This window comes from Pteropus alecto, unplaced genomic scaffold (assembly GCF_000325575.1).
Source record: "Pteropus alecto unplaced genomic scaffold, ASM32557v1 scaffold95, whole genome shotgun sequence".
In the NCBI taxonomy this organism is placed as follows: Eukaryota; Metazoa; Chordata; class Mammalia; order Chiroptera; family Pteropodidae; genus Pteropus; species Pteropus alecto.
In genome coordinates, this window is record NW_006441071.1 from 18,925,884 (window position 1) to 18,951,245 (window position 25,362).

General features: G+C 33.2%; 1 protein-coding gene and 1 pseudogene across 1 annotated transcript in view; one reads left to right on the forward strand and one right to left on the reverse strand.

The window, feature by feature from the left end:
* Window positions 1-897: 897 nt before the first annotated feature.
* The window catches only part of ABHD17B (abhydrolase domain containing 17B), a 44,308-nt gene continuing 19,843 nt past the window's right edge, over window positions 898-25,362 (reverse strand). The window contains exons 2-4 of the mRNA XM_006918437.3: window positions 8,728-9,197; window positions 4,921-5,100; window positions 898-2,440 (exon numbers count right to left, since the gene is read on the reverse strand). Of these exons, the coding sequence (XP_006918499.1) occupies window positions 2,221-2,440; window positions 4,921-5,100; window positions 8,728-9,194 (867 nt within the window). The 5' untranslated portion in view covers window positions 9,195-9,197 and the 3' untranslated portion in view covers window positions 898-2,220. The remainder of the gene's footprint in view (window positions 2,441-4,920; window positions 5,101-8,727; window positions 9,198-25,362) is intronic.
* LOC112485138 lies at window positions 11,168-11,285 on the forward strand (annotated as a pseudogene).

Here is a 25,362-nt window from a genome sequence, read left to right on the forward strand (position 1 = left end):
ATTTGTGAATATCTTTTCACTGCATCCTCAAATGGAATATTGCAGATGTGGTTTTCCCACAATAAATGTTTCAGCACCCTAAAATTGTATCAGTTTTTCTAAACAGTTGGCCTACATGTTATTTCTGACAAGCTAAGATCTCCAGATTTACTTTGTCTGCAAACTCTTGACACTGATATTTCTATCAATGGCTTTCTATTGTTTCTAAGACAATGATCAGGGTCCATATACTACATATGATTGTGACACTAACCAGCTTGCTAGCCTCATCTCTATACCATCCTGTCCCTTTCACCTTTGGCCAGTCTTCTTAATTTCAAATGCACCATCCTTCCTCTAGTCTTCTGGATACTGTTCCCCTCAGCCAGGAAAGCTTTGCCTGGGGCACCCAGGTCTAGTCATCTTAGTCACCCTTCAAAGCTCAGCTCAAACACTCCTTGCCCTTTTCCCCATGACCCCCTCCCAGGAGTACCTTTTATCTATTATAACAACCTACTAATCTCCTTCAGTCCTTATCCAAATAGTAATTAATACCTGTGCGTAGGTATCTGTCTCCTCAGTTATACTGTGAAGTCCGAGGACATGGGCAATGTCCATCTTTATCTGGCGTAGGGTTTGCATTATTTAGAGATTCAATAAATATTTGTTGAATGAATCCAGAATTAGTATAATCAATATTTTGATTTTCCCAGGTAATCACAGAGCTAAACTCTGGGGTATATGTTGTACAAAAAAGGAATTGTATAGGCTCTGAGTCAATCTTGAGAAGGAAAAACCTCTCTGAAAGAAGTGATAAAATTTAGAAAACTATACAACTATGTTCTATTAAGATCAATGGTAGCTTTTTTCCACTATAATAGGTGGTGGGGAGCATGGAAGAAGGCAAACAAGCACAGCTGAGTGGTATATTTGTTGTTTTACTGTTAGTTTGACACATCTGAACCAAAGCATTCACAATACTTGATATACTTTGAAGAGAATCATATACTATAATCTTAGACATAACCACGGAACAAGCAGAACAATTAAAACTACATAAGGCCTTAAAATATATCCACAGTGTGTATTATTTCAATATTCATTCATTTACAAATTAGACTACATACCGTTAATTTAATTTTTATTTTTCTTTCATTGTTTTATTCAGGCAAGATTCATTCAAGGAAAGGCAACTTAGTTTTTGTGTGTGAGCTTTATTTTTTACTACATTGGTTAATATAAAAGTTATGAATTAAATGTTTTATCTCCTGCATCCAGGAGTGAATCCATGAAATTCTCAGATAGTAATCCAAAAGAATAGATCCTATTCTTAAAAACAGCCAAAGTGAAAAGGGACCAAAGCCAGTCTGTTTTGTGGTCTTGAACAAAAAAATCTAATGGACTTTCAGGGTGTCTTATAATAAAGAGTACTGCAATTTTACGAGATTAGTCAAAATTTAAAACAACAGTGCATACAAAATCATTCTTAAAGCTCTGAATGCCTTTTAAATAACTAAAATAAAAATTTTAAGTAGTTGCCTCACAGTACCAAACTTATAAATCAACACTAGTTAAAATTCAGTGCTATTATGACTTCTCATTTACAAGGTAACTAGTTGGTAAATTAATGGATGGTATAAAATTAAGACTTACATCATTTTTTTAAAGGAGAAAATGTATGATAACCAGGGAATAGAGAAAATCCAATGTATTTTACAATAAAATAACCGTTTAAACTTCCTTCCCTGTACAACAGGGTTTAGGTTATCTCTAGTGAACTTGTATGTCTTCTTATAGTTTATTCTATTACGAGTACTTGAATTGTTTTAGATATATAGCTTTTTATTGAAAGAATATTACATTTGTATACCAGGATAAGATTTAGTACATTGAGATGTTTTAAAAATATTTATAAATTTGTTTCTCATATGCAAAAGCATTTGGCAATACTTTTACAGCAGTTGATTTTATAGAATTAAAATTTCATACAGTACTCATCTTGATGTTTAAAAAAAAATTCACAGAAAAAATATAAATTACACAGCCTGACTGCATGATACTGTTATTTCCAGTTCTAGTTCTGGTAATTAAAACCTTCATTAAGTCTGTTAACAAATCATTACCTGTACATTTATGAAGGCAACTGACATGATTTGCAAACAAAACCTTCGGGTTTTATGTTATTTACCAAAGAGTGCAGTTCAGCAAAAGAAAACCCGGTATGCTAATTTACAGAGTATTTTACAAATTTACCAGTTCCTGTGACACAAACTGTTTCAACCTTTCTAGGTACTGTCCATAAAGTTCCACATCATTGTGACCTGCCCCTTCGACCCACAGAGGCTCCACAGGTCTTTGGCAACGCTCAAACAATGCGAGGCCATGTGAAAAGTCAATGACTTCATCTTCAGTCCCATGAATTATTAATACTGGAGAGGTTATCTTTGAGATTTTGTCAATGCTAAAGTCAATGAATTAACTATGAAAAGAACGTAAAATAAATTTTCTTGTCTTATATCAGAAGGATAATTCAAACTTCAGAACTGTCTTTGAATTTATCCAGAAGGGATGGATGCCACCTAGATTTAAATAAGATTCAGAAGTCATCTTTACATACTATACTTTCAGAGTATCTGAGGAAGTTAACTTTAACTTCATGCACTTCTGTTTTGAGGGAATCACTGGTTACTGTAACCCTACTGCACCTTCCTACAATGTGGCTGTTTCACACAGAGAATCTAAGAGTGTAAGGAGAGGAGGAAACTAAGGACCATTTCAAGTATGTGCTTAACTTCATACCTCTCTGCACTCTGACAGCAAAATGTTCTGTTTTGTTTTAGGGTACTAACTCACAAATATAGAGCAAATGTGATAAAACAACAAAATTTGGGGGCTGAAATGAAGAATCAACCCAATTTATACCATGGAATATCCCAGAAGGCTAGGAAATATCAAGGGGTGGAGGGCAGGTAATTAAAATCTTTAGAATTTGTTCGAAATCTGTTTAAGAAATAATTTAGGTCCCTCTCCCCCAGATTCTTTCCCCTTCTTTTTGCAGCTGGTAATTGCTCTCCACCCAAAACTGGAGGGCTTGTGGACTAGGGATTGCTAGACACAGTTTGGGGCAGAGGTATCAGAGACCGAGCAGACATATGCTTACTGGCTGCTGTGCACCCTTTTTCCCTACTGGGCTTTCAGAACGCTGGCAGCCAGGCCTTCATCCACCAAGGAGGAGTTTTAGAAAGTCTTTGGAGACTATCCGTTTTAAGAGGAAAGATAATATAAATATTGACGTGGGGGTGGGGGGTGATCCCCAACTTACTGGCTTAACTAGATCACTCTATAGTGAAACTCATAGTTAACAAGCCTTAATCACCTATTTCAGATCACGGCTTTAGTCCCTCACTCGAACTATAAGCAGACATCTAAGAATTACCATATATCCAAAGAGAACGCTTTAAATATAAGAGATTAAAATAATCAGAATTAAAAAAGGTAACTCAAAGGAGACATTAACTATGCGGAGAAGAAATCTTACAAACAAATAACAATGCTTAAAAAAAATTCTTAGAGCAATGAGGCATTATAACTATAAAATGAGGACAGACTCTTGAAAAGGAGAAAAATCATCAATGAATTAATTAAGGGCTGCATTTGGTAAGGAGAAATGTTTGGGTATATTATTTGCTGTCGCAAGTTTAAGGAATTAGAATAAAAATAAAAGGAATTAGAATAAAAATAAAAAGAAATGTATAATCTTTTCCAAACAGTTTACTCTTAGGGCTGTCTTCTCTGTTGGTGCAATAATAAAAGAGTAGTTAGACAGAGCTAGAAGTTTTATGGCGATAGCATTACCCAAATACCTCCTTCACATCCCTACCACTCAGCTAGACGGAAGCAGTATAATGCACATATCTTCCACTCTATCATTATCTAAAACAAAAACAAACCCCAAATAAATGTAAAAACTAAAAACCTCCCTCCCACAGCCTGCTCTGGTGATAAGATCATATGGTCCCAGAAGTTTCCTTATGAACATGACCTCTTACTGGCTAATGATGAAAAAAATTTGATTATGAAATGATGTTTGCTGTTCTAATAAAGACCCAAGTAATGACTTAGCCAGCCTTTGGCCCTCTATCGTTCATAAAAAAATTCTTTGTATTGTTGCCAATTAGGGTAAGAAAATAAAACTGAAATTTGCCAGCTTCTCACTTCTTGTCTTCTCCCTTTGAAAAAAATAGGCCATCAATTTTTTCCAACTATGAGGAGCTGGTGGGAATTACCATCCTGTTTTAAAAAGCAGGATGGTAATTAAGTAGCCCTTCTTTCAAATTTGTCTAACACTGTATGTTTGCAGACTTTCTGGCAGCAATATTTATTCTAGTTCATTTAGGACTCAATTTTTTTTTGCAATTCACTTCTTTTGTCAATAGATATTAGAAATCATTCACTCATTTTTATGCACCTATGTCTCATTTTCTACTTGTTCCTTTCTTCCAGTATTATGTCCCAACTGTAAATTACTGCAAGTTTAAGTGTGATGCTACTGAATGGCACCATCATTCATTAGCAGCTTAAGTCAGAAACCTGGGAATTATATTCAGGTTCTTCTTTTTAGCATCCTAAATCCAGTCTGACATTTAATTCTGTCAATTTTATTTCTCAAATTCATTCTCTTGTCTCTAATACTAATGCCACTGTTTGGGGTAAAAGGCTCTCAGCACTTTTCACCTGGATCTCTATTGCTCAAACATTTCAGCCTCCTGATTAGTATCCTGCTAGCACCCTCTTCACAAGTTAATTTTTCACAATTTCTATAAGATATGTGAAATGGAAGCTCATGGCTGAGCGAGGTGTATCATGAATACTTTAAGTGATGGAATAAAACTCCCGCAAAACGTATCTATAAATTAAAGTATTTTGAATATTGATACTTACTTTGGGAATGCATCAAAACAATAGGTCTTCTTGGTATCAGGAAAAGCAACTCGCATTCCTGAGGTCAGTGGAGAATGAAGAATAACAGCAGCACTCTCGTATCGAGCAGCAAGATCCACAGATGGTACTGTCCCTATACTTTGTCCATATATTATCACATTTTCAGGGCGAATGCCATATCTACAAAGTTCAGAAGTTAAAAAAAAAGAGTTGGACTGGTATGAAATGTTAAATCATTCCTAAGGACTTAATTTTATAACAGAATGACTTAGAATAAGACAATGTCAACAAATTTATATTTTAAAATTTAAGTTTCATAGTCATCACTATCATATGTAATGCTACAGTGAGATCTATTTTATTAGCTTATCTGTTTCAATTTCATCTTTTGGAAAAATAATTGCTAGGTCTTTTCAAATTTCAATCTTAAAAATGGATTCATTAAACCATTTATGTAATTGAACATAGCATATGGTTGACTCAATTTGGAACATATTATAGCACTAATATTTCAATGGATTGATGTTTACTGGATATTTAGTGTTAATTTTCCATTCAATGTAACAAAAGTTCTTATTTCTCTAGACATCAAAAGTAGCTCATTTTATTTTTTGAAGTTGGTCATAGTGATGAAAATGGGACATAGTTTACAGTATGGAATGAATAATATATATATATATAAAAAAATATATATATATATACATCATTTTAGCCAAGAGCAAATTACTCTATTTCCTGGAATTTGCATTTACTTACCATAGAAATGGACTAATGACTGAAAAGATAAACAGATGAATGAGAAATCCAAATGCCATATGATTCAATTGATTATAAATAGACTTCATGCTAAAATTTCAAGAGTATGTATTGCTTTATTCCATTTAAAAACGCTTCAGATTTAAATATGTAAACTCACTGACTCAGTAATATTGGGTACATATTATATTCCAGGCACCATTACTTGTCTATAGTATAATTGTCCCAACTGTAAATTACTGCAAGTTTAAGTGAGATGCTACAGGAGCGAATGAATATGGAGTTAAGAGTTAAGAGTGACATCAAATAAGCCTTTCCACTTTAGAAGTGTGACAGTAGTCACTTTGGGCTGCTAAGGGCCATTTGCACAACAGCTTCTAATCTTTCGAAAAGATAATAGAGCTTTCTAAATTATTTGAACATTTCACTAGGAAAAAGCAAGACAAATCCCATATGATCCCCATGGCCTTTTCCAGGGGCACAGGACCCTTTGGATTATCCAGATGGTAACATACCTCCCCATAGTTTCTTCTAGTAAGTCCTACTCAGCATCTGGATATGTCCCACAGACTGGGTTCCATCTACTTCTGACTGATTCTAAATCTCAGTAAACTCAGAAAAGCTTTTTTCTTTACAATAGACCTAGCTGTGTATACTTAATAGGAATGAAAAAATTGGGAAAATGAACGTTTACAGTATCAGCATAACTCTTGAGGCTGCACAGTTGCTGTTAGCTGAATAGCAGCAGTACCGTTGGTGGCAACCATGGGTTTTAGACTAAAGCTAGCAATGGCAAGACTCCAGAGAAACAGAAGAGCTGCCAGTTTAGCATCAGAGGATTCGAAGCAATAACAGAATTTCAGAATCGTACAAGTTAGAAGGGACTTCGAGGACCATCTAAGCTAGTTCAGTTGCTAACTGAAAGTTACAGTAAGTTAGTGTCAGACCTATAATTAGAACCCAGGTATCCTGACTCCCAGTCTTGTGCTTTTTCCATTATAGCACAAAGACAATGATTTCAACAGCTATCGGGGAAGGCTGCACAGTGAATATTAGTCCCTCATTTTCTGTTGATCAATCAGAAATTCAGAAACTGGGTTATTATAGATTATTGAAAAGGAGATCATTCAAATAATAATTACTTAAGTTCATCATTTATTTTTCCCTTCCTGGTTACATAAGCCCTAACTTAACTTAAATCAAGCAAAGGAAATAAAAAGCTTGAATTCTGATTATATACATTTTATTAGATGATAGAATTCCAGAACTGGAAAGGATCTTAGAGATGATTTAATTCAATTTCTTCATTAAAAAGATAAGGAAACAGGCTCAGAGAAGATGAATAAATTTCCTAAGACTATACTTGAAAAAAAATATAACTCTGAAATTCTATGCTAAACTAATATGTAGCACTATTTAGGAATATCTCTTCTATCCTTGTTCCTCATTTATACTGGGTCATCACGTGTGTAAAAAAAGATTAATTTAATCAAGACTAGGAATCATTTTAGAATGTTCTCTTCAAATTGATATCTGACAAGATTAAAAAAAATAAGCTGACCATTTACAATGTTTTTTTCTTTTTACATAAACATAGAACACTGAATTAGACACTAATGTTTTATGTTACTTAGAAGCACTAATAATGAAGGCTATCTGCTTTAACTTAGCATACTTAAAAAAACTATACTAATTCACTAAAGTTATACTTTAAAAGAGTAAATTATATTGTAATTAATCTGTTATAAGAAATATGTGATCACACTTTCTTAACAGTTATTATACTACATTCAACTGGGCACTCATTTTTGTTTGTAGGCCTGAGGGGACTGACATCAGTATATCTGAAGCAGATTTTTGACTTTGATCATTTAAAGTGGTTTTAAAGCTTATATATTTTTAACATTCCTCACCCGAACTCCTTACCTACTACTTATATTACTTACTCTCTCTCTTTTTTTTTTACTCATCAGATATATGTTTTCGTGTCACTTCGATTGATTCAAAAATTCCCTTTATACACAATTTTGCTTTAGAAGTTCAGTTTTATTATATACCTTAGAGGGGTAAATGGTTATAAGACATTTTCTAAAAAAGGTTATGCCTACTAACAAAATTGAGGTTCTTAACTTACTGAAACCACTAGTATTTAAACATTAAATTAGAAATGCTAAGTTTTCTTTATGTTCTTTAGTTTCATCTAAAATACTCTGGAAGTCAGGCAGCTTTAGCAGTGTATAATATGAAGACTAACTTGTACTGATTCCTTTCTATTTATTGTACACTGATGAGAAAATACAGTGAAGTCTACAAAATTGCATTATTTTTCAAGAAAATTTATAAGTATTCCGGTGACTAAAAAAGATTAATTCATTTTCTAGTTCCCAAAATTGTATTCTGTTATAATCAAGGAATAATTGACACAGTAAGAGAATCTACTTAAATGATTTATCATTTAAGTAAATTTAAAAATTTACTTTTTAAATTTTCACTTGAGATCATCTCTCCAAATTTTATGAGTCTAGAATGCAAAGAAAATTTCAGTTTTACAGAATAAGTACTTTAAAAATAGTTCCAATAAGATATCTTTAAGTCATACCTTCTAGGAGATAATTATATAAAATCATGCAAACACTGGCTTAGGATTTTAACAAAAACACACCAGCCTCTTACATGGTTAATGATAGATCAAGTGAATGATTAATTAGCTAAATCACTGTTTTCTCTCATGCCTTGAAATACTGCAACTTTGAATACTCATTTTTATATAACACTCTAATTTAAAGTTTATAAAACCAAACATTTGTTATTGACTTAAATGTTTAAGAAAATCACACACACACACTAACACATACAAACGTGACCTGTCTTAAAAAACTTTTTATACCACTATACAAAATTTAAAATTATAATCTAAGTTTAACTCTTCATATATTGGTAAATATAATCTCCGTTTAGTACTTTAAGACATGTGTTATAAAGAAAGCTTTTATTCTTACTTATACAAGACAATTTTAATCAACCTAAGTGTGGAAAATAATTCCCACTTACCTTGTCCTAAGAGCAAGCCAAGCAGCTTCTATGTCTGCATAGAGGTTCTTCTCTGTTGGTTTCCCAGAACTCGCACCATATCCAGAATAATCATATGAGAATATATTACAATTAATCCGTGATCCCAGTCCTATGTAAAAGCTGCTCATCTGCCCAAGATCAACAGCATTTCCATGTGAAAAGAGTAAAGTATATTTGGCATTGGGTGAGCATCGCACAAACATGCAGGCAATTCTGTTGCCTTTACTGGTTCTAGTCATGAAACACTCAATAGCATCTTTTTCTCTAGAAGAGTACTGCCAGTCTGCCCGTTCTGATAGGTGTAAAGTCCAGCGGCTTCCACTTTCATCACACATCAGCGTGTAAGTTGGATCAGGTGGCAAAAATGCTAATTTTGAAGCAATTTTCCCTGGACAAGGTGGACAGCAGAAGAGGCAACATAGCTCACTAAACGAAAGATTATTCATCTTCTGAAAAATAAAAGGAGACAGGAAAATGTTTTAATCACTGAATGTGGATTCTGCATTCTTATACAATAGAAGGTTAAAACAAAGACACCAGTGGTCACTGTCTACTACTATTTCAAGTATCCTCCCCCAAAACATATTTTTGGGATCTTTTTAGAAATACTGTAAATCCTGGGATGAGGGAAATATTCCTGATCAGGAGAGTCAAATAATATATGACATGTTTCAAATAATAGTGACTATATCTTATAATATTTAACCAAAATATGAAAAATTATACAAAGTACAGGTAATATTTGTTACTTATCTACAACATAAAAGGTATGAAATATCTTTAATATAGGATATAAAAATTCTCATGGAGAAGTTCAGGATTTAACATGATATAGTAACTATATGATAATAGCACTTATGAAGCATTTACTATTTGTCAGGCATTGTGCTAAGTGTTCTAGGCACATCTCTATGTTTAATCCTCAAAACAACTCTGTATGTTGGTATGAGAAAGGAAACTTGCACAAGGTTGAGGCAATGGTGGAGTCAGGATCTGACGCCAGGCTCAATCATTGTCCTTCATCACTGGGCTACACTGCCAAGGGCTCAGAAAACTCCTTGGACCAAAAGCTAATCATTTTAGCCATAGTGCCAGAGGCCTAAATAACCCATAAAACATTAAAATGTATGTATGTGTATAATCACTGCCCAAATTAAAAAGGCTGTAATATGAAGTCCATTTATGGAAAAAAAAGGAAAGGGGCATGGAATCCCAACTCTACTACTTACTAGCTGTGCTCCCTTGGGCAAATTATTTACCTTTTTAACCCTCATTGTCTTCATACATGAGACCAATACTTACACTGAACAAAGTGGTTGTGAAGAACAAACACTATGATATAGTTAAGACATATAATACGGTAATGGCTACATGGTTGGCTCATTAGGAATGGTCTACTTTCTCCTGTGTCTTTTTTTATTAGTATTTTTAAAGTATCTATCTCATATTAACTCAGGAGCAAAAATAAATACTTGTTTGCCCTACAGGCATTTCCTTGTATCTTGTCCATACAAGTGTTTTTAGTTCCTACTGTGAACTAATTAGGTAGAAAGAAGCAGGAACAAGGTAGATAAACAATGGAGGGAATGATATAAAAGCCTTGAAAAGAGAGAATGAGAAGGGCACAAAAATGTTGCTTGGACATTGGAAAACACCTTTATTTGCTATTCTACCTTTATTCCTTTCCAGCCTTCAAAGCAAATATAGTCTGAATATGTTAATGTCTTAGTCTAGTTGGAATAAGAGAACAGAAATGACAACTAGGTGTCATCTGTAGTGCTAACTCAAAGTGGTTCCCTGAAGTGTTGTGCTAAGAAGGATTTGGAGCCATGCTCATGGCTTGGCAGGAAAAGACTGTGATAAATTACAATGTCTACTATAGAATGTGGCTACAAATTTATTATTCTGGTCAGGAAGATAAAGAAAGAACTTAGTGAAAAGATGGTAGGGAAGGGAGTTCAAAGGGTCAGTTCCAAAGAAAGAGGTGACTTGGAAAAAAGATGAGGTAGAAGGTACAATATAGCAATGCTATCTACTTAATAATCTGCCTATGGTTAGTTCTCACCCCCAATACCTTATATATGCCATCAACTGTTGACCTACAACAGCCTATTAAAAGCTTGATTAATAAGTAAATTGTACATAGCTAGATTAGGTTCCTACAATTTATCTCTTGAACATGAAGTTTTTTATATACTACAATAATTTTGAAATAAACCTGGCTGACTGAACATACATAATGCTGCAGAGATGCTTTGGGAATGAACACCAAAGATGAGATGCACACAGGAGAAAAGCTGCAATGCTAGGGTTTAGTCTAATGAAGACAACTTGACCTTCTTAATGGTGGCAGGGAAATTATTCCCACCACTACTGCCTCAAACCTAGTTAAATGGTGTCCACTTAAAAACAAAAACTTGTCTACGGCCATGCTACCCTGAACAAGCCCAATCCTGTCTGCTCTCGGAAGCTAAGCAGGGTCAGGCCTGGTTAGTACTTGGATGGGAGATCACCTAGAATACCAGGTGCTGTATTGTAAAAAATTAAAAAATAAGGAATTACAAGCTGACAAGGTCCTTACAATCTGTGAGGTCACCCAAAGGTTGCTTCACCTAAAAAAAAACAAAAACAAAAAACAACTTGCAAATTATCACCTTCCTAATAATAGTCCTGGTATAAGCAGCAACACAGACTTGTTTAAAAGTTATTCTCTTCCCTTCAGTAAGTGAAAAATTTTGCAGTAAAAGTATTAAAAAAAATTAAAAATCATTAAGATAGCTGTTCAATTTAGATATTTTTAAGTCCAATTTGTTTTATATAAAACTCATCAGAATAAAAATGTCATTTACCAGTTATTTCTTGGCAACAAAATCTTGAAGACACAAGGCAGAAAATAATCGGAGGGGGGAAATGATAGATATCTCAGAGCACACAAAAGCCATAAAAGACAAATAACAAATTGAATAATTTATTTTTGGAACAAGGATACAAGGATTTAAATTGTTATATATCTGTAAAAAAAAAAAAAAAAAAAAGAGTAGGTAAGTGAATGAGAGAAATAATACTTAAAGATAAAGTAGAGAAAAGTGTCATAAAGAAAAATCCAACATAATATCTGACATAAAAAAAAAATCAGTATCTGAAATAAAGATTTAAACTGATTGGGTATGAAAATCAATAACAGTTGAGGAACACACTTATGAGTTGGAAAATGAAGTTAAGGAATTCCCAGATATGGAGAAGGATGAAGAGATAGAAAATATAAAATTTAAGGAGGATAAGAATAGAAATACCATTATTAGTAGTATTATAGGAGTCCTGAGATAAAAATAGAGAGGAGAAATGATAAAATAATCTAAGAATGCCTCAGAATTAAGGAAAGTTCATATTGAAACAGCTCAGAGTGCTAAACAGATACTTAAGAAAACTTTCACAGTTAGACACATTACAGTAAATATTAAAATTGCCAGAAACAAAAATATGAAAATTTCCAAAAAGGAAGAAAAGATTACCTACGAAGGAACAAGAATCAGTTAAACGTCTGACTTTTGAAGAGCAACACTAGAAACAAGAAGGCATTGTTGGAGGGATAGTATTAAAGGAAAAAGACTTTGAACTTAGAATTTTACATAAGGATAAAATAAAAAATATCTGCAGGAATACAAAAAGTCAGGTTTATCAAACCAAGACCTTCTTTGAAAAACTCCAGTAAGGAGAAAAATAAATCTAAGAGATTCTGAGTATCTGAGCTATGACAAATAAAGAAAAAGTTAATATATGTTTTTATAAGTAAGCAATGGAGGGGAAAAAAAAAGGCAGCAAAATATATCTATCCCTAACAATCCAAAATCAAAATTTTGGAGAATACCAATATGGAGAGGATTGAAAGAAGAGTTAGGGTGCATTTAAGAAGTGAAAATATGCTGGGGCACCAGTCACTTGACTTATTCAGAATGATATTAATATTGATAAGCTAAAGACATGGAAGAAAAACATGAATGTAAGTATGACTCAGATATAACCACCACGAAAACTGTAGTTTGTAGGATACATCTTAAGTATTGTTATTTATTGCAAATGTCTAGCTTTGAATATTTATCAGCATGTTAAACTCAAGAAGGAGCAGTTAAGCACAAAGAAAAAAGGAAATTAAGGGCAGATATTTACGACAGAGAACAAAAAGCAATAGAGAAATTAACAGACCCAAAAGCTGATTCTTAGAAAAGGCTTCCACTACTACTAATAGCAATTAGCATTCACTGAGTACTTATACTGTCAGGTATTGTTTTAAACACTTTTCACATTTTAACTCGATCCTTTCAACAACCCTCTGACACAGTGACTATCATTATACCTATTTCAGGAAACAGAGTCAGAGTAGTTATGTAACCTGCCAAAGGTCACACAGGTGGTAAGTGGTGGAACTGATAAATGGTAGAAAAACTGGGCCCGAACTCAGAACCACTGTTTTGTGGAAAGAATACTCAGACATGACTGATCAAGAGAAAAAGTACAAAATACTAAATGAATAAGACTTTTTCTTTTTCAAAAAAGTCAATAAATTAAATAATTTTGATGAAATGCATGGATTTGAGTAAAAGTAACAAAAAAATAAAATAAAATAAAAAATGGACAAAGAATCTGAATAGACATTTCTCCAAAGATATACAAATGGCTAGTAAGCAAAGCATCTGAAGAGATGCTCAATATGATTAGTCATTAGGCAAATGCAAATCAAACCACAATGATACCATTTCATACACACTAGTATGGTTATAATAAAAAAGGCAGATCATAGCAGGGTTGACAAGGATTTGGAGAAACTGGAACCTTCATACCTTGTTGGTGGGAGGCGAAATGGGGCAACTAATTTGGAAGACAGTTTGGCAGTTTCTTAAAAACTTAAACACAGAGTTACTATTTGATCTAGCAATTCCACTCCTAGGTATAAACCCAAGAGAAATGAAAACGTATGTCCACACAAAAACTTGTACACAAATGTTCACAGTGATATAATTCATAACAGCCAAAATAACCACCAAGTGCTCATCGACTGATGAGTAAACAAAATGTGTAATATCCATACAATGGAATATTATTTGGCCATAAAAAAGAACAGTATTAATCCATGCTACAAAGTGAATGAATCTTGAAAAAATTATTCTAAGTAAAATAAATCTGTCACAAAAGATCATTTATTGTAGGATTCCATTTATTTGCAATGCCCAGAATAGGCAAATCTATATAGACAGAAATAAATTAGTGGCTTTAGGGCTGTAGAGCAATGGCTAAAGAGTACGGCATTTCTTTTGGGGGTAAGAAAAATATTCTAAAATTGATTTGGGTGGTGGCCACACAACTGTTAATAATATATTAAAAATCACATATTATATAGTATGTGAATTATATCTTACTAAAGCTGCTAGGGAAAAAAAGGTCTTTAGAAAGCTAAGGTAACTTTGCAAAGAAAGAGCAAAAGCACGCATGTATTTGTTGGGTAGCTGGGAATTTTCTCTCCAGGTATTAAGACAGACTACACAAAGACAAAGTAATAAAGACAGATTGGTACTGGCACAGAAATAAATAGACCTAGCAACAGAAGACAGAGCTTATAAATAGACCTATGTATAAACGAGAATCTCCTATGACATAGCTGATTTCTCAAAGCAGTAGGAAAGGATGGATCCTTGAGAAGATGGTCCTGGGAAAATTTATCACGTAGGCAAAAGTAGCTAGGGGTCCCTGACTCTCAGTATGTAAAACATTGACCACAGAGGGATTATAGACCTAAGAGGCAAACTAATATAACTCAAAAAAAAAAAAAAAAAAAAAAAGCCACAAATGATAAAAACGTTGGCAGATTTAACTTCATTTAAATAAAGGATTTCTCAGTTTAGTGATAAATGCTTTGGGAAAGATGAATTTTTCATCCAAAACTGTCAGAGCATTAATATTAAAATATAAGGAATTTCTACAAAAACAAGAAAAAAACAGGTAACTTTAAGAGAACAAATGGGCATAAGATATGTATAGGCAATTTATAGAAGGACAAACAAGGCTAACAAGTATATAAAGAAAGGTCACTCTTGCCAACTGTCAGAAATGAAGACATACCACTTTAACACTATGAGAAAAATTAAAATTGGAAAACTGAGTAATATCAAGTTAGTGGTAAGAATGGGAGAAAATAGGAACTTTTGTGAACTGCTTGGTAAACCATTTTGTCTATCTATGACCCAGAATCACACTCTTGGGTTAAGTGCTCTAAAATATACTTGCATAGGCCTTAAGGTGAAAAATACAAGGGTGCTCACTGCAGCATTATTTGTGTTAAGGTGCAGAAAGCAACACAGATTCCATCAATGGGGAAACAAATGTTAATGTGTTGGATGCAGACAATGGAATATTATAGAGTCAGAAGTAGTAACTTTGATGGCTAGAGCTTAAAAATATAGCACTAGGTGAAAAAAGTAAGGAATAAATAGATCTATGCTACCATTAACATAAATTAAAAACATATATAAATGTTATATGTCTTCAAGGACAAATATCTAAGGACATGCATATCCAAGTGTATGTTTATGGAGGAGGAAAGAAGGAAAGAGTTTGAAGGGAAAAAATAAAAATGAAGTAAAACAAGAACAAGACCTATGTTCATAGATTGATGATGATAATGCGCCACGAACGAGGCAAGTTGTAGGGAGGCAAAATCACATTTTGCTTACTTCTGGACCCCTAGTGCCAAGCAGAGTACCTGACACATAATAGGGTTTCTAATATTTTTTGGATGAATGAGTTAGTAAATTAATAAGGTTAATTCAACTCTCTGCATCTAAGAAGCCCCTACAAAAGAAAAAAGTTTACTAAATCACATGTTAACAAAGAAAGAAAATATGTTTTGTTGACAACTACTTAGGTTTCTCGTATGGGGGCAAAATAGAAACTGTCAAATAAAAACCTGTGAACCTAAGCTTTGGGGGTGGGTGTATGTGAGAAAAGCATTGCTAGTTACTAAAATCATTCAGTGTGTTATGAATCGACAGAATAGGACAGTCTTCCAAGGAGAAGTAAAATTTGCCTATCTCGAAATCAGTTCACAAAATGAAAGGTCAACTCAATGTTAAACAGATGGCCCATTGTGAAAATTAAGGTTTTCCTTTTGGCAGGAGACTGAGAGTTACTTCACTCATAGTAGGAGGAATTTCCTAAAACTGTATGAAATAATAATTTAAGAACTTGCTTATCCTGGTAACTTGTCTTGCTCAATGACAAAGGAAAAAAAGATGAACATCTGAGCTTTTTCTCAGCAAAACAGGAAGACTAGTTAAAAAAAGTCTGAATAGAATGGCTTACTATATCTCCTTCCTCTCTTCTGACAGAATTACTGAAATGACTCTTGTATATTCCTGATGTGATAACAATTTACTGAAAAAATCTCCCACCATCTCTGTAGCAGTTTCTTGGTAAGGCAGATTGACTCATATTGCTACCATCTACAAAGGACAACTAATTCTTTTAGGGTTCAAGATTTTGTTGTAATGAACAGAACACTTGATATTCAAAGTCTTTTAAAGGTTTTAGAGAAAAAAATTGAAAATGCTTATCTTTTCTTCTTTTTGTGTGATATTTTGACAACTGTGTTCGATCCAATTTATTGTGTAGGTAGTATGTGATAAGCCACTTATATTTTTGATACACTTGGTTTCATGTTAAGAACTATATTCTAAAGTCCAAGATGAATTATTTTGAATTTAGCCTCATTTATGAATAAATCTGGGGAAGTAATATTACTTATTCTATTCTGTAGAATGTTAGAATTTATCCTGTCACCTAGAGACTGTTCAACTACTTCTATTTAATTATAGGCCCATTTATCTAGCAATCAGGCTCCTGGAAGTCCCAATGATTCAGAATTAACAGAATACTTCCCAGAGATTATTTTTTTAAAGTTATAAACAAATTCTGATCATTTAAAGATGAGAAATAATTGAAAACGGGAAGACTATACAAAATGTAAATATTGGTCCGTTTGCTACTTAAAAAAAAAAACACAAACTCATTTTTGACGCTTACCTTTGTTTAGAGAAATTAAAGTCTGATTTTTTTTTTTTTAGGTAAACTGACAGAAGAAACCAGATAATATAAAATTAGATTTACAGAAGAGTCTCACATCGAAAATGGACAAATGAGGTGGATGTTTGAATATTAACAGCAAGAGGTATCAAAGATCAAAATGAACTAAAAGCAGAAGTGAAGAGTAGAGATGATATTCAATTATGAAAAAGCAGAAAAATCAGATTTCTGGTCAGTTTTGTACAAGCAGCCCAGAAGACCAACATATCCCTAGACTACTGAACAGAAATCGCAGTACTATACAAAGCAGTCACAGTAGCTTAGGGGTGTATCAATACTAAAGCAAGGAAAATTAACCTCACTTCTGTATCCTTTGAGGGTATCAAGCAAGTTTGGCACTCCCATCCTAAGATCTAGTATGTAATCTGTAGAGATATTTACCAAAGTACAGTGATAAGGAGAAACCATGAGTGTTATGGTCTTTAGAGAGCCATATACATTACACAATGTAGTGCATGCAGAGAAACTGAATATTCACCTTTAAAGAAGTTTGGCAACATGCTTTTTCAGTCAAGATGGAGCATCCAAAACATTTACAATGAACAAGCTTTCTGTGAAGTGTAACTTAAAAACTAGGTGTTTAGCATGATATTTTAATACATTTTCTATCTTATTTGTGTATGTATTATATAGAAATATAGCTTGTGAAAGACTTTTATCTCTTTGGGATAGGCTGTATTTCTTTCTCCTTTTATACCATTATAGAAATCAGCAACAGAGGCACTCCTTGTCAGAGGTCACAGGACGTAATCCAGTGACTTTGCTAGAAAAATTTAACTCTGAAGATACATACCACATTACCTGTGCTACACAGGAATGGAAATTTAAAAACTTAAGAAAAAAACTATCTCTTTGAAAAGGAATTATTTTAGTTACTTTTTAAGGCAGAATTATAATTTGTAAATACTAATAAGAGTCTAGAGATACTTACTGGTAAACATCTAAAGTCTCAACCCTAATGTTATGAAGATTTTTTTTTTAATTAAAAAGAAGTTAAGCAGTAAGGCTCAAAGGTGAAGAAAGTAGATCTATAATAACACTAAAGTAGAAGATGAAAATTAAGGCTGAAGAAGCCTGTAAGCCATGCCAAGCACACCAATTTGGATTGAAAGTCCTAAACAGGTCAATGTCAAGTCTATACTTATGATTTCCCTCAGTTTAATACTTACTGCACTTTCTAATATAGGAGCCACTAACTACATATGGCTATTTAAGTTTAAATTAATTGACATTACATATTCAGTTTCTTAGCCATCTAGCCATATATGACTAGTGGATACCAAACTGCAGTGCAGAATGAACATTTTCATCACGGCGGAAAGTCCTATCAGGCAGTGCTGAACTAGAACCTTTCAAACCCAGGCAATGCAGGATCAGAGCTGGCATCCTTTAAATCCATACTAGCTTGAAATGTTGGAACCTTCCTGGCCTTTCCATCAATTTACATAAATCTTCCTGTTGAACATTGTAAACCATATAGAACTAAATTAGACTATCTACACAATACTGTTTTAGGATAATGTTATTTTGACAAAAACATTACAACAGCTAACCCAATTCTAATGTAAAAGCCATTTTATTAAAAATGAACAATTCAAATCAATTAGGCTATCTATACATGTCAATGCATGGTCAAAGGGATTAACATTCTTGAAAGGTTCTCTGTAAACTGGAGTAGCAAGTAAACCATTAGAAACTATAAAAACATTTGTAACATTAGGCAACTAATTTCTGAACATGGTCCATACAGTATTCTAAACACTCAACAATCCTAATGATCCACACTTAAGCAATGTCCTAACAAGTGAATCAAGTCTTCTGGATTAAGCAGGGCAGGGTTGCCGATTTTTGCATATGCTAATACCACAGATTCTCATCAAGCTTTTGGTGACTGGAAAGTGCAATTAGCTCAGCTTTCAAAGTCACACCTCTGCGTGTTGCTGAATGTAAGCTAAAACATGGGCACACGTTTCCTGCCCTGCCCCTCGATCATCAGTTTTAGATATCTCTATGGAAAGACTTGCCAACACATACTTATCCTCAAAATAAATAAAACAATGTCGTAGTACATTGGTAGTAACACTCCACAAATACACATTATTCCCTTTTCATTTATAAGTAAAATCTGTTTCTGTGAAGCTTTTCAGGTGAAAGCTTATTCAATACACATTCCACCCTATATACAGTCATCCCTCCCTTGAGGATACCAAAATCCACAGATGCTCAATTCCCTTATGTAAAATAGTGTAGTATTTGCATATAACTTATGCGAATCCTCCTATATACTTTAAATCATCTCTAGCTTACTTATACCTAATACAATATAAATGCTATGTAAATAGTTGTTATACTGTATTGTTTAGAGAATAATGACAAAGAAAAAAAAGTCTATACATGTTCAGTACAGATAAAACCAATGTAGGCCTAACTACATGGTGCATGTCAGCAACAGCATTAACATTTTTTGAATATTTTCAATGCCTGGTTGGTTGATCCATGGATACAGAATCCATGAACATGGAGGGCCGAATGTAATACCCATACAGAGCTCAATATAATCTAATTAAAGTAGTCATAAATTTCAGAAAATTTAATTATTGTTGATTATAAATGATGAACACTATTTTTTTCGAAGAGGGGTAAGAGTTGTAAAAAGGATTATAAAACCATTTACAGTCAACACTGCATATGAACAAGTACCCAATAAGCCATTCTTTACCAAGTAGTAAATAAAATCAGCTGTTCCAATAAAGTAAAAAAAATACCAAACAACAACACTTCTGTTCTTGGGCAAGTGAAATTGCTACAAGATAAATTGGAGCCAGAGTCAATAATTATTAAACAAGCTACATAATGAAGATTTGATACAATATTAAAAATATCATTGTAATTATGAAAGTATTATAAGACATGGTTTAAAAAATTTCAACTATATAGGAGGTTACAAAATACAAAATAAGTCTCCCCACCAGGCTAAAATAAGGACTGGTTAAAAATCAATTTAAGAATGTAGTTCCCTAGATATTCTCCCTCAGAAGACCAGAGATTTACACTGGAAAAACTTCTGAGGAATGAGACTAATCTGAAAGATCCAAAGATACTGATATGGGAGGTTACACGGGGAAGTTGGGGGAATGGGAAGGATGCGTGTAATGGGGGGAGGGAGCTGTAACCTCATCTATAAGTGGCATGTCAACACGTAAGAAGTAGCAATATAATACTGTTATCCAGAGATATGAAGGTAAACATCAAAAGGATCCTTCAAAAGAAAATAAAGGCCTCTGGAAAGGGATTTATCAAGGAGATGGGGGGCTCGGGTTTGTAAGCTTTCATAATGAACTTCGTGAAATCATTTGGCTCATTAACCACGTGCTTGTACAAATTTGATAAAAACAAAAATTTAAAACAAAAAGTCTCTTCCCTAATCCCAATCTAAACCCAAACTCAAACCTGGCTCAGTCTCCAAAATTATAATTTTGGGTCATTTGTTCTTAGTTCTGGTGTTTAATACCACATATTTATCCTCTGTTATAAGGTATTCTCACTCTGAAAGATTCAGAGGATTTACCCTATTTTTCTCTCTTCTGTGATCATTCTAACTTGTTATTTTTATTTTTTATTGGTTATTTTTATAACTTTAAATATTATACTTGAATCTCCATTTCTTGTTCTATCAATTTGAGGAAGTTTCTACTGGTTCCCCATGTAATCATACACCATCATTGTTATCTGTACAATTACTTTCACATTTTTTATATCATTTGCAGTCAGTTTTATATCTACTAGGGTTTCCTGTTTTACCTATAGGTAGATTTTTAAAACTTGGATAACAATAAAACATTTTTTACAATTTTATTCACTACCATCCAAGCAGTGTGATAAAACTGAGAAAAAGAGTAGTTATTCTATGTTACTAAATTCCAAGTCCTTATAATTGTTCAAACATAAGTAGATTTCAGTTTGCTTCATATTTGAATTTTCTGAAGACCATTTAATTTTCCTGAAGTTTCTGTCTTTTTAATTATCAGAAAACTCATAAACTTTCATCATATTTAAAATATTCCAACTTCTTTTTCTTAGAATTTGTGCAAAAGAATCCATGTTATTTTTGAAGATATTCTTAGACTTCAGTGAGTTGTTTTAATCTGAAACAATTATGTTCTCGGCTAGCCCACAGCTCAGCTATCTGTTTACCTAGGATTTTTTTCACATACCTCTGCTGTTTCTCATTCACATATTTTAACCTTTTTGTGGGATTCTTTTTTATTTGGTTTTGCTGGAACACACCTCCAAGCACTTTGTCATGTCTCCTTCCCAAAGGCCTGGGGAAGTAAACCACACTTTTATGTATACTTTTAAAAAGTTCTTATTTTGATTTCACACCTATGGCAAACTAGGTATGCTTCAGAATATAAATTGCGTTTTAAAATTTCCCTCAAAATTTAAATCATTGGCCCACATCTCCTAGGCATTCAATGTTGATGTCTAATACTAATCTGATTTTTGTTTAAGTGATTCTCATCTCTTCTTGTTCAGAAAAAAAAAAAAATTGTGAAATTTTCTTTTATTCTTAGCTCTTAAATTTTATGAGATTATATATAAATGTGCTATTTTTTCATTGTTTTGTATTCGACAGGTCCTTGACTTTCTTTAGTTCAGAGGATTTTTCTTCTACTACTTCTCTTATTATTTTATCTCCACCTTCTTCTTTGTTCCACTAGGAATTCCTATTTAGGAAATCGCAAGGACTACTCATTATACCTATAAACTTTTTTCTTCTTTTCCCCAACTCTTTTAACACTATGTTCTAGGGAATTTCTTCTAGTTTATTTTACAGATCACTATTTTAGTATTCCAGAGTGTAAAATCAATTTTAACATTAAAACTCTGTTTTTGTTTTATGGGTGCAACATTCTCTTAAATCTCTCAGAATACTAATTGAGACAAATTTGTTGTTCTAACCACCTTGGATTTTCATGTTATTGGATTACTTCTTCACTGACTGTTCATATTTATGAGCAAAGAACTAAGCTGAGTCTCCTTTGTATTTGTTTAACTGACCCAGAAGACTTCTAGTCTGAAGAGGACTCACTGGCTATAGGCTTGAAACTCCTATAACTACTAAAAAAAAGAGGATTTCCGAAGATAGAGTACTTTGAGAGTCAGTTTCAAGTCTCTCCATTTTTCACTATCTCTCTCTCTATCCTTCATTTCTTTCTTCTTTCCCCTCTCCCTCTCACCACACACACCCATCTTACTTTGCCTATGGAACAAATGTGTTGTTTTTAGCATCTTCAATGGGAACAGAATATAGTTTATAAATATTTAAGAACATGGTACAGCTTTAACTATTTGGTTCAGTAAATTATTCCAACAAGTACAGTGTAGTCCAGAAAATGTGAAGCTAAGAATCAAGACACCTGGCTTTTAGTTCTAGTTTTACTACTAAAAAGTTGACTTTAGGGAAGTCAATTTCTTTCCACCAATTTTCCTTTTCTATAAAATGAGAAGTTTGAACTAGATATTAAGGTTTCTTCTAGTTCAGAAACTTTATCATTAAGAATTTTGCTTCTCATAAATGTTAATCTTCTGTAGCATGTAAAAAAATTAATTTATAACTTGAAAAACTTCAGAGATTTCCAAAGTCCCCCACCACCACTAAAAACAAAGCACCTAACCAAGCACATTAGTTTATACTGAGCAAGCTATAGTTAATGAATTGTAATTGTTTTTCTGGGGGGTGGGCAGGTGATGAGGTTGGGGAAGAGAGTACAGGTGTTCATGAGGGGGTGAGAGAGATTCCCATTTCTCACAGCTCTGCTTTCCACAGTGAGTGATTTGTATCTCCTGGCCACTGTGAGTAAACAATGTTTTATTTTATTTTTTCATTATCTAAAAGATATATAACGTAAATTTATCACTGTTAGCATTTTTTAAGTGTATAGTTCTGTGGCACTAAGTATATTTATATCGTTGTGCAATTATCACCACCAGTATTCTTCAGAACATTTTCATCTTCCCGAACTGGAATGTGTATCCACTAAGCAATGATTTCCCATTCCCGTCTTTCCCCAGCAACCACCATTCTACTTTTTGACTCTATAAATTTGACTACTCTAGACACCGCATATAAGTAGAAACATACAATATTTGTTCTTTTGTTATTGGCTTATTTTCATTTAGCATAATGTCCTCAAAATTTATCATGTATCATGTATCGGAATTTCCTTCCTTTTAAGGCTGAATAATATTCCACTGTATGTAAATATTTTATTTACCCATTAATCCATTAATGGACACTTTTTGGCCGTTGTGAATAATGCTGCTATGAACGTGGGTGAACAAACATCTGTTCCAGTCCCTACTTTCATTTTTTTTTTTTTGGGGGGGGGGCAGCAATGTTAAAAAGTATTTTTACCCTAATGTAGATTTAGTTTGTTTTAATTATATTTTACTTCCCAACAACTAGAAACAAAATAGCTGCTATATCTAGCAACTTGCATAAATATTTTAGAACTGAGTTAACATTTCAAAGTAGATTTTAATATCTGAATTAAATATACTTTAAATTTTAATATGTTGAACGTGAAAACTGTATGAGCAGTCAACTATTCAAAATACTTAATTCCTAAAATAAAACTTCATGTATTTCAATTTTTCAAAAAAAATAATTTAAACATATATCCTGCAAATTCTCTAAACTTTTGTAGTACTCAGTGAATTATCATTGAAAAATTAAATTCCAGGCTACAAATTATTAAAAGGTATCTTCTAAAACAATGAAAATACATATGAAGGGCCTAGGAAGTCCTGTTTCAAAAGGAGCTAGACTTCTCAGGCTTAAAAATATTTACCCACTCACTTACAGTATAGGGAAGATAGTCAATAACATTGTAATAATTTTGCATGGTAACAGATGGTTACTAGACTTGTGGTGATCACATTGTAAGGTCTATATATATCAAATCACTATGCTGTACACGTGAAACTAATATAACCACGAGAATGTGTTTGTTCTTATTGTTTTGAACCTTCTCTCTCTGTCACACATACCGCCCTTCATTGCATACACTTAACTTCCAAGTATACCTACTTTTAGCAATGGCTGCCACACAGAAGTCACTTGAAACCCAATGTTAGCTGAGCTAAAGTTTGTAAAACAAAAGAAATCAAACAGCATTACCACTAACTGCTGACACTGAAGAATCTAAATTTGCAGTTTGAAATTTTGTTAGGTTATGAAATCCAGGCTAGTGTTTATCAAAATATACTCATATAGCTAGATCTTACTGTAAAATCTTCATAAATATTAACCTTAGTTAGTCCTCATAACAATCTTATTAGATGCAATTATCCTCCACCCTCACCCCGCCATGGCCCAATTTATAGACGAGGAAACAGAAGTTTAAATTTCCCAAGATCACAATGCTAATAAATAGTGAAGCCAGGCTTCACAGTCAGCAGTTTGGGTCCAGATCTCATGCTTTTATTCAACCAGTTAGATTAGTATGGGGCAATGAAATGTTTTGCTATGATGTGAACATGAAGAGAGTATGATGAGTCCAGTGGAGAAAGAAAAATAAGGATAAATGAACTTCCCATTTCATATACAACAAAAACAAATTTTTTAAAAAATCAAAGATTGAATGAAAAAAATCAAAGGTGAGATAGTTGTTCAGAATGTGAGAATATTTATCTGGGGAAAGAGGAAGAAATGGTCATTGCCACTAGATGGCAAAAAAAGTAAGCAAAATCTAGACTGGCTATAAATTCACAGCTATAAATTCATAGCTTTGTTCTCTTCTCCTGAAGATTCTGAAGTCACTTTAAAAAGGCAAATTTTACTTGTTACATGGAAGAAAGTGATATATTTCAGTGGTCTTTAAATGTGTAAGGATTCTAGGAAGTCTTTGCATATACGATTCAATATTATCAAATTTCTATTTCATAAAATGTACCTGAAATGGAGTACCAAACTGTTTTCAAAGGTGGCATAAGTTTGCAGCAACACTTACACAACCACCTCATAGGGATTTGTCATTTAGATTAACTTTGATACCTTAATGATTATAAGTGATACTCTGTTGAGATACTGATAAATGGCACTGAATCTAGAAATCACTTTGGGAAGAACCAAAATCTTTGTGTGTATTCCTGAACAAAATATCTCTATTTATATCTTTTTTAAAGTCCCATTTTCTAATTGCTTTTGATGTATAGAAACACAACACATTTATGTGTACTGACTTAATACACAATAATTTTGTAAATTTTATTCTCTTATTACTGCTTCTTGCTTTACTGTACCAGCTGGGATTCCGGTACACTGTCGAATAAGCTTCTGGTCTTTAATGGTGAAACACTGGCGGTATTCTTTGAAAATGTGACTTTTCCTACAGATTTTTTATGGGCATCCTTTAGAGATTAAGGAATTTTCCTCTTTTCCTAGTTTTCTAAGAGTTTTAATGGGATAAATTCTAC